Below are 14619 nucleotides of genomic sequence, written 5' to 3' on the forward strand. Positions count from 1 at the left end.
ACTCAGTTGACAACAAACACTGAACTTGGGGGAGGGGGAGGACCGGAGTTTGATTTCCGCATAATGCACATTCATGGAGAAGAAGAGGAGCTTTGAGTGTGTCCAAGTTGTGGACCGTAGGTTAATTTCATTGCCAACATAGAAGACTGAAGTTTGTGGTGATACTTCAGAATCTAATCAGAGAGCCAAATACCTCAATTGTAGTGTTCACCAGAAAGAAGAAAAACAAGTAAATAGTACGTGTTTTTGAATTGCTCCAGCCTTGCAGAATTTTGGGTCTCTGGGTGAAATTTTGGACCATTTTTTCTTTACCAAGCCAAGTAAATCATAACTTGCAATCAGAACTCAGAGGTGGTTACTAGAACGGGGCTAGAGATCATAGAGATGGAAGTAAAGGAGAGGATTCATAGAGATTCTATAGTTGATTAAATAATGTCTATGATTGTAGCTATTTATAAAACAAGAGAGAGAGGGAGAGACAGAGTCTTCTAACTGTCATCTAACTGCTCATCTGACTAACATCTAACTCCTAAATAATGAGTAATTTGCAAGATGTATGAGTTGAGTATGTTCTCTGATACATGCTTTGAGTGTAAATTGCCCGTTTTAATGTATAATTTCCACTTATGGCATGCAGAAAAAAAAATAAAAGATGTAAGTAATGGAGATGTATTAGACGACTCATATCATCGGTATAAGGTATATATGGTTTCAATAGTAGTACTAGATAAGTAGTTTTCATATGAATAAAGAATGTAGCTGATATGTAGACTTATCATAGACTGGTCCACCTGTTTTAGGAGGATATTGGAATCATGAAGTATATGAATTTGGATGCTTATAGATTTTCCATTTCATGGTCTAGGGTACTACCGAGTAAGTCAAGTTTTGTTGAAATTCCACCCAAATAAATTTGTTTTCTTAGTTTGTGTTCCATAGTAACTATTATTAATTTCTTATAAATTATTTGCAGAAGGAAAGCTTAGTGCAGGTGTAAACCATGAAGGAGTAAACTACTACAACAACCTCATCAATGAGCTCATGGCTAATGGTCATAATTCATTAATATTTATTTCTATAACTCTTTACATTTGATTACTATCTTATCCATATGGTTGTTAATCATATATAATCACCATAAATCATGCAGGTCTGCAACCATATGTGAGCCTTTTCCATTGGGACGTTCCCCAAGCCTTAGAGGATGAGTATGGTGGTTTTTTAAGTCCTCACATTGTGTAAGTGAAATCAATTTCCTTCCATTGTACGAATGTTGATAGAAATTTTTAGTAAATCTAATGATATGATAAACATATATAATTCATATGAACATGCATAGATCATTTTAGGGACTATGCTGAACTTTGCTTAAGGAATTTGGCAATAGGGTGAAACATTGGATTACTTTGAATGAACCGAGGAGTGTGAGCAAGAATGGCTATGCAAATGGCAGGTTTGCACCTGGTCGGTGTTCTGATTGGCTAAAACTGAATTGCACAGGCAGTGATTCCAGAATTGAGCCCTATTTGACTTTGCACTACCAACTTCTTGCTCATGCTGCAACAGCCAAACTGTATAAGACCAAGTATCAGGTCCTCTTTATTCTTGAGCTGCTTTAATTTTGAATCACCAAATGCTTTTTATACCCGCAATGAATCTTTGTGTCCTGAAATTTAATGATACTTGAACTTTTCTAATAAAAGGACCAAAGAGTACAGAAGCCACATGTAATTTCTATTTGGTGAAAGACCATAATTTATTTTCATGTAAAATTATTTACTGCTGTTAGTAATTAAATTGACAAAATATTTAAAAGTGTGTATGTAGCCATCTCAAAAGGGTTTAATAGGGATTACCTTGAATTTTGGCTGGTATGTGCTGGTTTCTAAAGAGAAATCTGATCGAGACGCTGCACGTAGGGGCCTTGACTTCATGTTTGGATGGTAAGTTTATACTCAACATTCATAGCTTGAAGGGAAGGAAAATTGCCAGAGACAATATTTATTTTTGAAAATGTGATAATGTAGTGACTGATGGTATACTACATTTAGTAAGAAAAATGTGGGCCAACATTATTGATCGCTATTAGTTGACGATGCCACTTAGATTGATGTGCTAGTACCTTTTCTTATCTGTGGGGTGATTTGTGTTTACTCAAAGTATATGTCATCTCATAAACTTGTATAAAATTGAAGGTAAATTACATATGAATTCATATTGACTCCACTTGAGTTTAAGATAAACATTCTTAAGTCTAACCAGCTAGATTCAATTGTAGTGATGTGTAATTTGTGCTGTTAGGAAATTAGAAAAGAGTGTTTCAATACTTCTTATGGATTGCATTTGCATTTCTGGTTAGGTATATGGACCCACTCACAAAAGGTGAGTATCCAAAAACCATGCGATCTATGTTGGGAAACCGGCTACGAGTTCTCCAAAGAAGAAGCTAGGCAACTTAAAGGATCATTTGATTTTCTGGGCCCAAACTACTACTCATCCTTTTATGCTGCCTATGCACCTCACCAACCTTATATGAAAACTTACTGCAATGCTTGTGATCGGGTTTGTTGAGCAGGCTTCCTCATTGAAAACCCCTAGCATGGAGAGATGTTCTCTGCTTTTTACAGTTTTGTTACATAGCTTACTTACTGATATCATGATTCATGATATATATTTTTGTTAATCATTTTATTATGATACCTGCCCCAATCCTTAATCAAGGGATCATTTCAGTCAATATAATGAAATATAATTTAATATTGGGATGGAGTATGGACTTGGTAATAAAAATACATATGGACTTGCTGTTTTAGCTCGAGACTTTTTCTGGAAGAGCTTAAATATTTTTAATTTTTTTTTGTTTGAGGAGTAGGAAGTAACACCGTGGTTTGCTGATTTTCATTCCCAAAATGAGCAAAGCAGGTGTCAGGTGATTATGTTGAAATTTGATGTTTTTTTTATAAAAAATTTCAATCTGATTTTTGATATTTTTCAGTTGATTTTTTTTTTACTTTCTCTTCCATTGATGTTTTTTTCCCCTGTAACAGATTGAGGATCAGATTCAAGTCCGTCTTATTGTTGAAATCATTTCCTGTTTGCTGATCCTGGCTGATGAAGAAGTTGGAGGAGATTGATATTCAACCTTTGAAGGTAGTTGAAACAAAATCTACAGTCCAAGCACCCTCCAAGAGAACTGAAGGTTCCCAAGTCACTGTTAATTGAAACCTCCACAACCGAGTTCGGGGATCAAACAACTGCAACACAATATATACAACAAGAAGGTAACTAGAAATTCCAACTAGACCTCCATCATGATGAGTATGGAATATTTTACTAAAATTGTTTTATGCATTCATATGGGGGATATTAGAGGAGTGTTAGCAATACACTGTCTAACACCTCTACGATGGTTAATTAATGAAAATCACAACACAATATTACAGTTAACTCTTGCATCTTTTCTTCTTAGAATGCTGCTCCTTCATTTCTCCTTCTTTTTACCCTGATCTAGCCTTCTAGGTTATATTTATTTGTAAATCTTTGGATTACTTAATTTTGATGAGACCTTATATGGTATTACAGGCAATAGACGATGCTGGCCATGACAAAGCAAGCATCCTCAAAGTCAAAGCATTAGAAGCTGTAGATAAAGCCTTGGGATAGCTGGCAAGGCTTTTATGGGTAGCAGAATCAACAAGAAAATTTCAGTTTTTCCTTTGTGTCAGAGGAGACCACTCTACTCCAGTAGAATATAGAGATCATAGCTTTGAAATGGTCCCGTTCGCAATTTGCTGGTTGAAAGACTTTGTTGGTGCAATTGGGGAATCCACTATTTCCAAATCTTCTATTGACCCATTTCCTATTGCAAGTGTTAAGTCAGGTGAAGACTTGCTTGATGATTTGGAAACAGAAGATAGAAGAGACAAATGTTGTGAAGCTTATAGTGGTGATTCGGTTTATGAGCTGAATGAAGTGGCAGCTGCAAAGGGATGTCTGGGGCATTTCCCTAGGGGAGAAATGATGGGAATTATAAAGAAATTCATTAACTTAGATGCGGGAACTGATTAACTAAGGAAGTTAGGAGCTGTTATGAGACTTTTTCTTTTCTCACTCTGAAATCAAAGTGATTTCAATTTCTGGGTACAACAAATCAAATTTTGAACTTTTGTACTAAATGTAGAATAAAAAGCTTTGTTCTCAAAATAACAATGTACACTCAACTTAAATAAATTTCTCAGATGTTTTTGCACTCGTAGGAGAATCCTAAAGCTTGATATAAAAAAAAAAGCTTTAGGACTCTCCTACGAGTGCAAAAACATCTGAGTCCTAAAGCTTGATATGAATTCAAGAAATTCAGATGAGCTTCTATTGTGTTTGACTTGACATGAATGTGTTTTCTAGAAATCATTATATCATCTCATAAAGAAAGGAAATCTTCATATTAGCTGCAACAATCCATTTATTGGAAATGAAAAAATAAACGATAAATGTAAACGAAAACGAGAAGTTTATAATATAAAATAAAATATTAGTGGTACAAGGAGTTACTTTGATTGTGCAAGAAAAAGAAACAAAAAAAAATAGTTTTTGTAAAATTAAACGTATTAGTTTCTGGTTATTAAATCTTCTTTATTAATATTACGTCAAAAGTTTTTGTTTCCCCTCTGCAAATTTTTTTTGGTGGAACTCTAAGCCTGTAAATAAGTACATTTATTCTGGAGATTTCCCATTCTTTCCATTCCCAATCTTCTATCATGATTCCGACATAAAAAAAATAATCCATAATAAAAAATGTGACATCATTCAAATTGACCTTAATAAATTTAAATGCACTCCAAAGGCATCATCATACATAATGATCATGTTGAATTTTTTTTATCTCATCAAAATGTTAAAAGTGATGAACGAAGTCTATTTCTTTTATGCTTGATCAGGTTTATTTTTTAAGTAATTCTACCCAAACCATTTTTTATATATTGCAAACCCTAACAAATTTAATACACATTATTATTTTAAATATCACACGCCAAACATGCATTGGTGTTGTTTCACATATGTTTTTAGTATTGTTCTTTAATTCATGTTCACCAATTGCTTTTAGTATTGTTCTTTAATTCATACCGTATGAATTATTTACTCGCATTTTAATTGTACAGTTGCAATCTCTTAAAAAAGTTTTTTAAATTAATTTTACAACGTATCTTTAAAAAAGATTTCATACAGGTGGGATAAAAAAAATAGAAAATAAGCAATTTAGTATTTTCTTAAATTTAGTGTTATTTTTCCCTTTCTCTTTCATTGGTTTTGGTTTGTAATATTTTTGAAGAAATAAGGCTTTTATTTATATTTTTAACATACTTATCGATTAATTTTAGAGGAAACCTACAATTGTATAATTTTTAAATTATTTTTGTTAAAGGAAAATGTTTTTCTTTTCATGAGGAAAATGTTTTTAACACAATATATGTGACACCCTCTACCCCAACATATATATAAATAGATAAAATATATTGGTAAACAAAATCACATGGATAAAAGGTCCACATTCACTTCAATTACCAAATAAAACTCATTAAAAACATATTCGACTCAAAATAAGGCCATCAAAATTTACAAAAATATTTTGTTAAATCAGTGAGGTGAAATAAAATAAACTAACATCATAAAATTAACATAAAAACTTATATCCCAATGTCACATCTTATCAGAGCGTTGTGTCCCGACGTCCTTCAGCACAATATTTCTTAAAGCAGTTCACCTACTCCCCTGAACACAAAGTTCAAGATCATCACAGGATCCAAACACAAATAGCAAATTGGGAGTGAGTTATCACATTCCTAACTAATAGAGAACAAGACAACTAGATGTACATATCATATAAACCAAATAAAACTTACTTACACGTAATTCACGTAATTCCACCACTTTGTCATTAAAAGTTCACTTTTCATCCATCAATCACACTTTTCAATCATCAATCACATTACACAAGAATCACACGTTTTGATCAAGACATAATAACACCTCAATTTCATAATAAACAATTAGCAAGCGCATGAGACAATTATGCTAAGACTCAAGCCTACATGCAATGTGGTACCATGTCAGTGAAAAACCACCATGGGACGCTTAGGAGTACATAACAAGACACACCACACAATGGGTTTGTCAGGTCACTCTCACTAAGTAAGATCATAGGGAGACCAGTTAGGGTCACGATGTTTTGCGAGAATGCTCCAACCATATGGGATCAGCATAGGCTTAAAGGAGCACTCAAACCCGGTGACCCCCAAGGCCTACACTCTGAAGAGTCCGTCAGGGCCTCTCCCTCCTGATTCAGGTCCAACCCCTAAAATCATTTTAGCACACAGACACTGCTAGTGAATTATACAATACCCACAACCTCACACCCGTGTCTTAAGCACGTACAACATATTGTGCTACAATTTAACACTGGTTCCTAAATAGGAACCTACACTTTCTCTTTAACATTGGTTCCTAAATAGAAAACCTACACTTTTTCTTTAACACTGCGCATTTACGCTTTTCTCAAGATAACACTGGTCGGGTTATTGTACAATTCACAGCTTACAACACAAATAATTTCACATCAAGAGTTAATCACACACTTATTCACAATCAAAACTCATTCACAATTTCACATCTCATAATGTCACAATCCACCATCACATGTTTTCACATATCTCACAATTCAACACCTGTTCTACTTTACACTTTTACTCAATCTCAATAACAATATTATAATCTCAAGGCAACATATCATTCCACAATTCATCACATATTTCATTTATAAGCACTGCTCATGAATTATACAATACCACGACCTCACTCTCATGTTTCAAGCATATTTAACACAATTGCGCTACAATTTAACACTGGTTCCTAACTAGGAACCTACACTTTCTCTTTAACACTGCGCATAAATACTGGTCGGGTTATTGTATAATTCATAGCTCACGATATAATTAATGTAACATCAAGTGTTAACACATCCACTTATTCACAATCGAATATCATGTCCACACTTTAACATCTCATAACATCACATCAACCATCTCATAACATTCCCAATGATATTCATAAGGTACAACATACACATGTTCATGAAATTTAACCATAATATTCTCAAACTCCAACACTTAATAATTTTTGGAATCATACTACAACACTCTACAATATTATTTACATGAATTATTAATATAAATAGCTACCTCTATATCTATAAACTAGCATACATCATATTGAATGACAAATTTCAAAGTAAGTTTTCAATGCACAAGAAAAAGAGAAAATACAAAATCAATATCTCTCTCTAAATTTCTCCTTACTTTATTTCATCAATTTATATTAATTAGAAAAAGTACTCGATTTATAGGGTTCACGCTCAACACAATAGCATATCAATTTCACAAAAATTGGTCTGTCAAACATATATAATTCACTGTAATAATTATAAGGATAAAATGAAAATTACAAAAACACCTCAAAACTTATTCCAATTGATATCTCTATGGATCCCTACACATGTTCTCACTAATTCCCAATTGTAAATAACTCATCCCTTACCTCTAAGCGGACTCACGTGTCTTTCGACAACGATAGTGGCATCTCTAGCGGTTCCCTGAGATTCCTACAGTTTTTTCTCCGACTGCTCCGATAGAATTCTCGAACGTCAGAGAGACAGAGAAGAGATTGAAGCCTCCACTTGTATTGTCTTCATGCGACTACCTTTTCTTCCTTGGCGAATATTATCTCACATATCCCAACGGTGAAAGTGTGAGAAATTGAATTTCAAACAACATATCCAAATTTCATGAAAATCCAACGGTTAACGAAACCGGGATCGTAGTTTTACCGAGACATTTTTGGGTTTCTGTGGGAAAATAAAAGGCTACAATGCGAAGGGTTTTCCTCTAAGCTCAGACATGATTTTAGAATTCCCAACGGTGAGAATTCTCGAAATTGGGTTTCAAACATGGTACTCAAAATTTGCAACGATCCAACGGTGAATGAGTCCGAGATCATCGTTTTTCTGAGATAGGTTTTGTGGGCTGCGAGAAAAAGAAAGGGTTTTGGAGAGGAGAAGAGAGAAAACGAAAATGAGGGAAAGAAAAGGCATCGTGAGTCTAAAACTGACCTAACATCGCTATTTATACCTAGGGTACACACAACTTATTATTACTCTATTTATTTATTTTTAATATTTTATAAAAATAAACTCTATTTTATTCCCTATAAAATGAATAAATCAAATATCTTTTTTTTTCAAACCATTATTTTTCATTATTTATTTCTTTAGAAAAACATGATCATTTTTTTAAGCTTTATTTATTTATAAATAACAATTCTTTTTAAATTAGTTTGTGAAAAATGGGATGTTACAATATAGAATGATGCATTGAAATGATACTTTTCTTTTCTGCTATGCATGTTTACTTGGTGATTTATAGTTCTTTGTTTCGTGTTTCTGGTTTCTTATTGATTTTTTTCACTTTGTTTTTGGTTCCTTTTTTATCTTCCCGCTTACCAAGCTATCGACGAAGAAGCATCCCGCATGCAAGTTTTTTTTTTTTCCTTTTGTTGTTGTGCATGTTTGTTTCGGTACTATTTGTCTCTATTTGCAAGGTTTTAATTTTTTTTTTGTTGTTATGCATGTTTTCTTCTTAATAATAGTTATTTTTTCTGATTGATTTTTCAACTCTATTTTTGGTTCCTTTTTATTTTCCGAGGCTATCGACGAAGAAGCATCGAGCAGGCAAGTCTTTTCCCCTTTTGATGTTATGCATGTTTGTATCATTACTATTTGTTTCTATTTGCAAGGTTTTAATTTTGTTTGTTGTTATGCATGTTTTTTTCTTCTTAATAATAGTTATTTTTTCTTACTGATTTTTCAACTCTGTTTTTGGTTCCTTTTTAATTTCTCGGGCTATCGACGGAGAAGCATCCAACAGGCAAGTTTTTTTCCCTTTTGTTGTTATGCCTGTTTGTTTCATTATTATTTGTTTCTATTTGCAAGGTTCTAATTTTGTTTGTTGTTATGCATGTTTTTCTCTTAACTAATAGTTATTTTTTCCGATTGTGACATTGATCTTGGCTGCTTGATATGGTATTTAACAATGGAACTATGCATGCTTTACTTTTTCAATAATATGTCTCTTTTCTTTTCTTGGCTGATATATTGTTTGTCTCAAATTTATTATTTTTGGTAAATTTTTAAATCTGCACTGATAATGTGTTTTCATTACACAAGTTTCATTTCCCTTATGTAGTTTTCATAGTCCTTTTCTCTTTATGCCTTTCATTGTATTAGTGTGCTTAAGATTATCAATTTACCATATGATGAGATCATGTTTTTGTTGGTAGCTTTCTTTGGGAGAATTATAAACAAGGAAACTATAGATAAATGTAGAATAAAGGAGGAAATGTAGGAAGTTATTGTTATACAAAGTGATTCAAATATACTTTATAACTTGCGAGTTTTTCTAACAACATCTCTTCTAATTTTAATTGAAATTTCTCCTAAGTTGAAATTTTCTGTATATGACCCTCTAGAAGTTATTTTTGAATAGGCCAACTAAGGTTGAGAATGTGGATAAAAGTGGAAATGCTCTATGAACTACTTTGGGCCCAAAACCTGACATTAGAGCAGAGAAAGGGAAAGAGGTTGGACTAACTCTTGATGTTTGCCTATTATATTTTAGTGCCTGTAATACGAAGAATATTCATTAGATTATTAGAGTTTAACTGACTAAATTATGCTTTTTTACCTTTTGTTTCTTAATCAGTCTTCAAGAAAATTAGAAGAAAAACCTAACACAAAAGCGGTGGAAAGAACGCCTCTTCAATCAAAATTGAAGGTAAAGGTACTTTTCCATTTTCCAAAATGTTTCTCTAGAAATGACTAGCATTTTCTACATTCCATCCTGATCCTGTCTATGGCTTCGCTCAAGTGTGTTAGCATATATTTAGTGTATTAGAGATAATTGTTAAAAAATAGCATGTATAATGATATTAAGAAAAATGTCAACAACACACTCTTTTGAGCACATTCTCTATTATTAACTGAAATTTATTGAAAATTGCAAAAAAATATGGGTCTCACTTCTTATTTAATAAACTTCACTCATGAATTTATAATTTTTATTAAAATTTAACCAATAATAGAGAACGTGTTAGACTATGTGTAGCACTGATGGTACTAATATGTAGAATGGGAAATATTGGATTCTTAGATGGACATTGCTATTTTCATCTATATAATAAGCATAAATGGCTTTTCTGAACACTGTATGGCTCAACACAGGAGGAAAAAGAGGCAGAGATGAACAGGCTAAAACATAATGCCAAAGGCACACCCTCGCCAGCTTTTTACCGTGGTCGAAAAGTAGTAAAAAGTCGTCAACTAATATCATTCTGCATAATATCACTGGGTAATTGAAGTCATCAACTAATGCTTCTTTTATAAAGTACATTACAAAGTAGTAACAATTCGTATTTGGTATTCAATGCCTTTGTGTCCCAATTTGACTATAAATCTGTTCTAGTACTAAGGTTTTATTTTTCTCCAAGCTTATTCTTTTAAATTTGAAGCTGTAAGGAAATGATTTACCATTTCTTTGTGATTGCAGGTTGGCAATGGTTTATCAAAAGATTACAAAGCTCAAAAAGGTTTTAAGTTTGAACCTCTATCCTTCCTTGGTAAACTCTCCATGAGTTTTAATTTTATCTTTTTGTTTTAATACATAGGTAGAAACTCCTAGATTTATGTTTTGTTAAGCTTTCTGGTTGCTTCGTCCAAGTTTAAAGAAAAGCATTCTGCTTCTTCGGATTCTTTTTTTCGCTTGGTCAAGTTCTAAGGATAATTTCAGGAGCTTCCATTCCCATTTGTTAAAGGACCGAGATGATTTTCCCTTTGCTGGTGTAAAATCTTTAACGCTTCAATCTACAATGGTCAATATTCTTGCCTTTTGCTAATATTATTTGCCTTATTGTTGTTGTTGTAATTATTATTATTATTATTATTATTATTATTATTATTATTATTATTATTATTATTATTATTATTATTATCATTATCATTATGTCTACTGTGCAAAGTATCATCTCGGGCAGCTCAAGGCAAAAATAACAAAATTGAGGACACAATTATTGAAGCCTCGAAAAGTATGCTGCTATTTATACTGTTTATTATTGGTTTCTACTTCCAGATTTAGTTTCTCTGCTGAGCTTTTGTATGAATTTTGCAGGAGACCAAGGTTTTGACTTTTTAGGATTTATGTGGAATCATCTTTCATGGGTCATGGAAGCTGTAACAATCATGGCCATTGCTTTGGCCAATGGAGGAGTAAGCTGTTGTATACTTTTATGTTTTAATTGTATATTTTGTTGAAAATGTTCATTTTGATATCTGCGTGTGAATGCACATAATAGAATAATGACTTTCATCATGTGATTCAAATTTGTCTTTTGAATCAAGTTTTGTGATAATAATCAGATTCTTATGACATTTAAAAAATAGATTGATGTTATTAGTCATATTATTATTATTATTATTATGTGTTGTTGATTTAACTTTAGCAAGTGTGTTTATTTTTTATTTTATTAATTTGCCAACTTATTATATATCCTTTTTAATGTTTTATTTTTTTGTCACACATATACAAGCGCCCATCGCCTATTTTCTCAATCTACTTAGTTCACTCACACATCACGATCAATTCAAAAGGTTTGATTAATTTCAAGTTTTCATGGACATTCTAATTCATTATTTGTAAATTGTTGATTTATGCAGAATCCAGCAGGCATGACTTTAGTTTCTTAACGAGGCAAGTTTTGGCCTATAATACAGTGAAAAAGCAAAAGACATTGCGAAATACTTGAATGTCGTTTGCATTCAAGTATATTATTGATTAGTACATGGTTAGTTAATATATTATGCTTTGCTTTTCATGTAATTGTTAGGCTCCAACTGTTTTGATTTTAATTTTTTTTTGTAACTTTGGGGTATTTGCCCGTTCTTGAGATAATTAAAGGGATGGGAGAATTGGTGACTGTTTTAGTTTTTTTTTTAAAATTTTTTTTGAGAATTTGCCGGTTCTTGAGGATTTTAGATTATTAAAGTTGATTGGCTAATTGTGAGGTAAGTTTTTAAAATAGAGACACTAAAAATTAATTACTCATATTACTGTAAGTAAAGTGTATCGATTTTTTACATTGCAGTGATAATATTTTCTTTTCAATTCTGAGCTTTTGGTTGGTTTTCTTAAGTTAATTTTTTGATGCATCAAATGGTAACTGATAAAGTTTTAAACAAGCACAAGTCTAAAGGTATTATCACTAGAAATATTATCACTGCAATGTAAAAAGATTCACGGGTGCATTCCGGTTTTGATATGATTTTTAAAGAAAATTACAACAATATGATAATAGAATAATAAATATTATCAAATGACAACTATTTCTTATGTAAATATTATGTTGTCTAGATTGAATATTTTTAAATAGATTCACGGGTATTTAGATTCAACATTTTTACCCCTAAATTTCAAATTTTTTAAACAAGTGCAGAAAATAAATTGTTTGTTTGTTGAGTGGGGCAAAAAAAATGAAGTTTTAAACAAGCACAGGTCTTCTTTCTACTCTCTCTTAGTTTTTGTTATTTTTTTGTTTTGTTTAATTATTATTATTATTATTATTATTATTATTATTATTATTATTATTAGTATTATTATTATTATTATGTGTACTGTCCAGAGTATCATCTCGGGCAGCTCAAGGCAAAAATAGCAAAAATGAGGACACAATTATTGGAGCCTCCAAAAGTATGCTCCTATTTATACTGTTTATATCATAATGCAATTTTACATTTTAAATCATAAAGTGTATTGTTGTTGCAGGAAGCTGGATTAGATTTATGCGCAAGCATTTCACTTTCGACATCTTAATTTGAATGTGAATGTCAATTTTCCATCTTGACAATATCGGTATGATATAGTATCATCCAATTGGAGAGGACCGATTATGACAAATGGTAAGGAGTGTGAACTATCTTGCGTATCAAAAGAGTTAAATTAGTCTATGCCTTTTCAAATATAACAATTGTCATTTCTCATGCAGCTACTCCTTTTCTCAATGTTTCGTCACCAACAAGTTACCCTATGAAGAAAAAGCATGTGAAGAGAAGAGCTAAACAAGTGGGAAGTCCACTAGCAGAGCATTAATTTTGCATAAAGTTGTGGGATGTTTTCTTTAATTTGAGGCTTAGTGGGATGTTTTAGGTTTAGCTTTCTATCAATATGAATTAAAGACAACAATCCAATATGGATTTCAATTTATTCAAATAAAAACATCTTCTACTGCTGCTATCATGTCAATCATTTAGGGCTACATGACACTGGGCTTGAATATAGCAAGCCACGTTTATTAATATTGCCCGTTTTGATTTTTCATCCTTCTTTCTATCTTTTTTTTTTCTTTATTGCCCCGCCAAATCACATCAATAACCCACAATAATTTAGTTCAATATGATAATATATCCTTAAAATATCATGTCATTTTATAAAAATAATCATGCATGGAGTTCAAGTTGCAATTACATTTCTTCCCGCACAAAATTTATCAACAAGTTGATATAATGATCTTATCCTCTATTATGCATTTTTTTAAAAACAATACTCAATATAAGACCAATTTCATCAAATTAGAAATCACATTCCTCGCCCAATTGTCAAATGCAATTGATAAACAACAACTATAGCATTAAAAGCATTCCTAATATAATAATTCAATTTTTTAAAATTAGTTTTATATTCTGCCGTGCAACTTATTAAAAAAGTTGAAACATTCTAAGTGCACAAATAACCCTTGGGTTCCTTACACAACTATGTACCTTGGCAATCATTGAAAACCGCCTCCAACGCTAACTCTTCAGAACCAACAATTAAGATTGCACAGTTGCCAAGCAAAATCCAATATGCTGCCCGTTACTACTTCGGGAAAATGCAATAATTTAATGCCTGCAGTCTACTACTTAACCTCCTGCAACACACCAAAGCCAAGCTTATCTTCCAAATTTTGTTTAAGCTCTTTTGAGAAAAAACATCAGCTTCACGCCATCCTCAAAATGAGCACAACATCGTCAACAACATCAAGTAGGGTAAGTGACTTAAATATTTTCCAATTGCTTAGCTTTCATTTGATGGCAATCCGATATCATCATAATAACTATTTAAGAATGTTTACTTTCCACGTATTATTAAAACTAAAAGTAATTAATAATCACTCGAACTATTTTTGAGATTTGATCCAATAATTTTGAAATTAATCACTTGCAAATTAAAAATTGTTTGATAAAATATTTGAAAAATTAAATTCGTTTAAAAGTAATTGTCTCACTCGATAAGAGAGTACATGTATTAAAATAATAAATTAATTTAATCAACCTAAATTTATTTCAAAGATAACAAAAATCATATTTAAAAGTATTTAAAACATGTACATTCAAAAGCAATTAATTTTTAAATGTTTCAATTATTTTAATTAATAAAAATCAAATGCATGTTTATTATTATTATTATTGTTGTTGTTGTTGTTGTTGTT

The 14619-nt window shown here is 31.8% G+C and overlaps 1 protein-coding gene and 1 long non-coding RNA gene across 2 annotated transcripts; both read left to right on the forward strand.

The window, feature by feature from the left end:
• Window positions 1-329: 329 nt before the first annotated feature.
• Window positions 330-1266, forward strand: LOC114379638 (cyanogenic beta-glucosidase-like). The gene is made up of 4 exons (XM_028338325.1): window positions 330-699; window positions 801-876; window positions 974-1051; window positions 1151-1266. The coding sequence occupies exons 1-4, from the start codon at window positions 553-555 to the stop codon at window positions 1240-1242; spliced, it is 393 nt and encodes a 130-aa protein (XP_028194126.1). The 5' UTR covers window positions 330-552; the 3' UTR covers window positions 1243-1266.
• Window positions 1267-1358: 92 nt separating this feature from the next.
• Window positions 1359-4239, forward strand: LOC114379639. The gene is made up of 4 exons (XR_003659549.1): window positions 1359-1943; window positions 2360-2929; window positions 3048-3281; window positions 3583-4239. It is a non-coding gene; the product is annotated as an uncharacterized LOC114379639 (long non-coding RNA).
• Window positions 4240-14619: the final 10380 nt, after the last annotated feature.

This window comes from Glycine soja, chromosome 12 (assembly GCF_004193775.1).
Source record: "Glycine soja cultivar W05 chromosome 12, ASM419377v2, whole genome shotgun sequence".
In the NCBI taxonomy this organism is placed as follows: Eukaryota; Viridiplantae; Streptophyta; class Magnoliopsida; order Fabales; family Fabaceae; genus Glycine; species Glycine soja.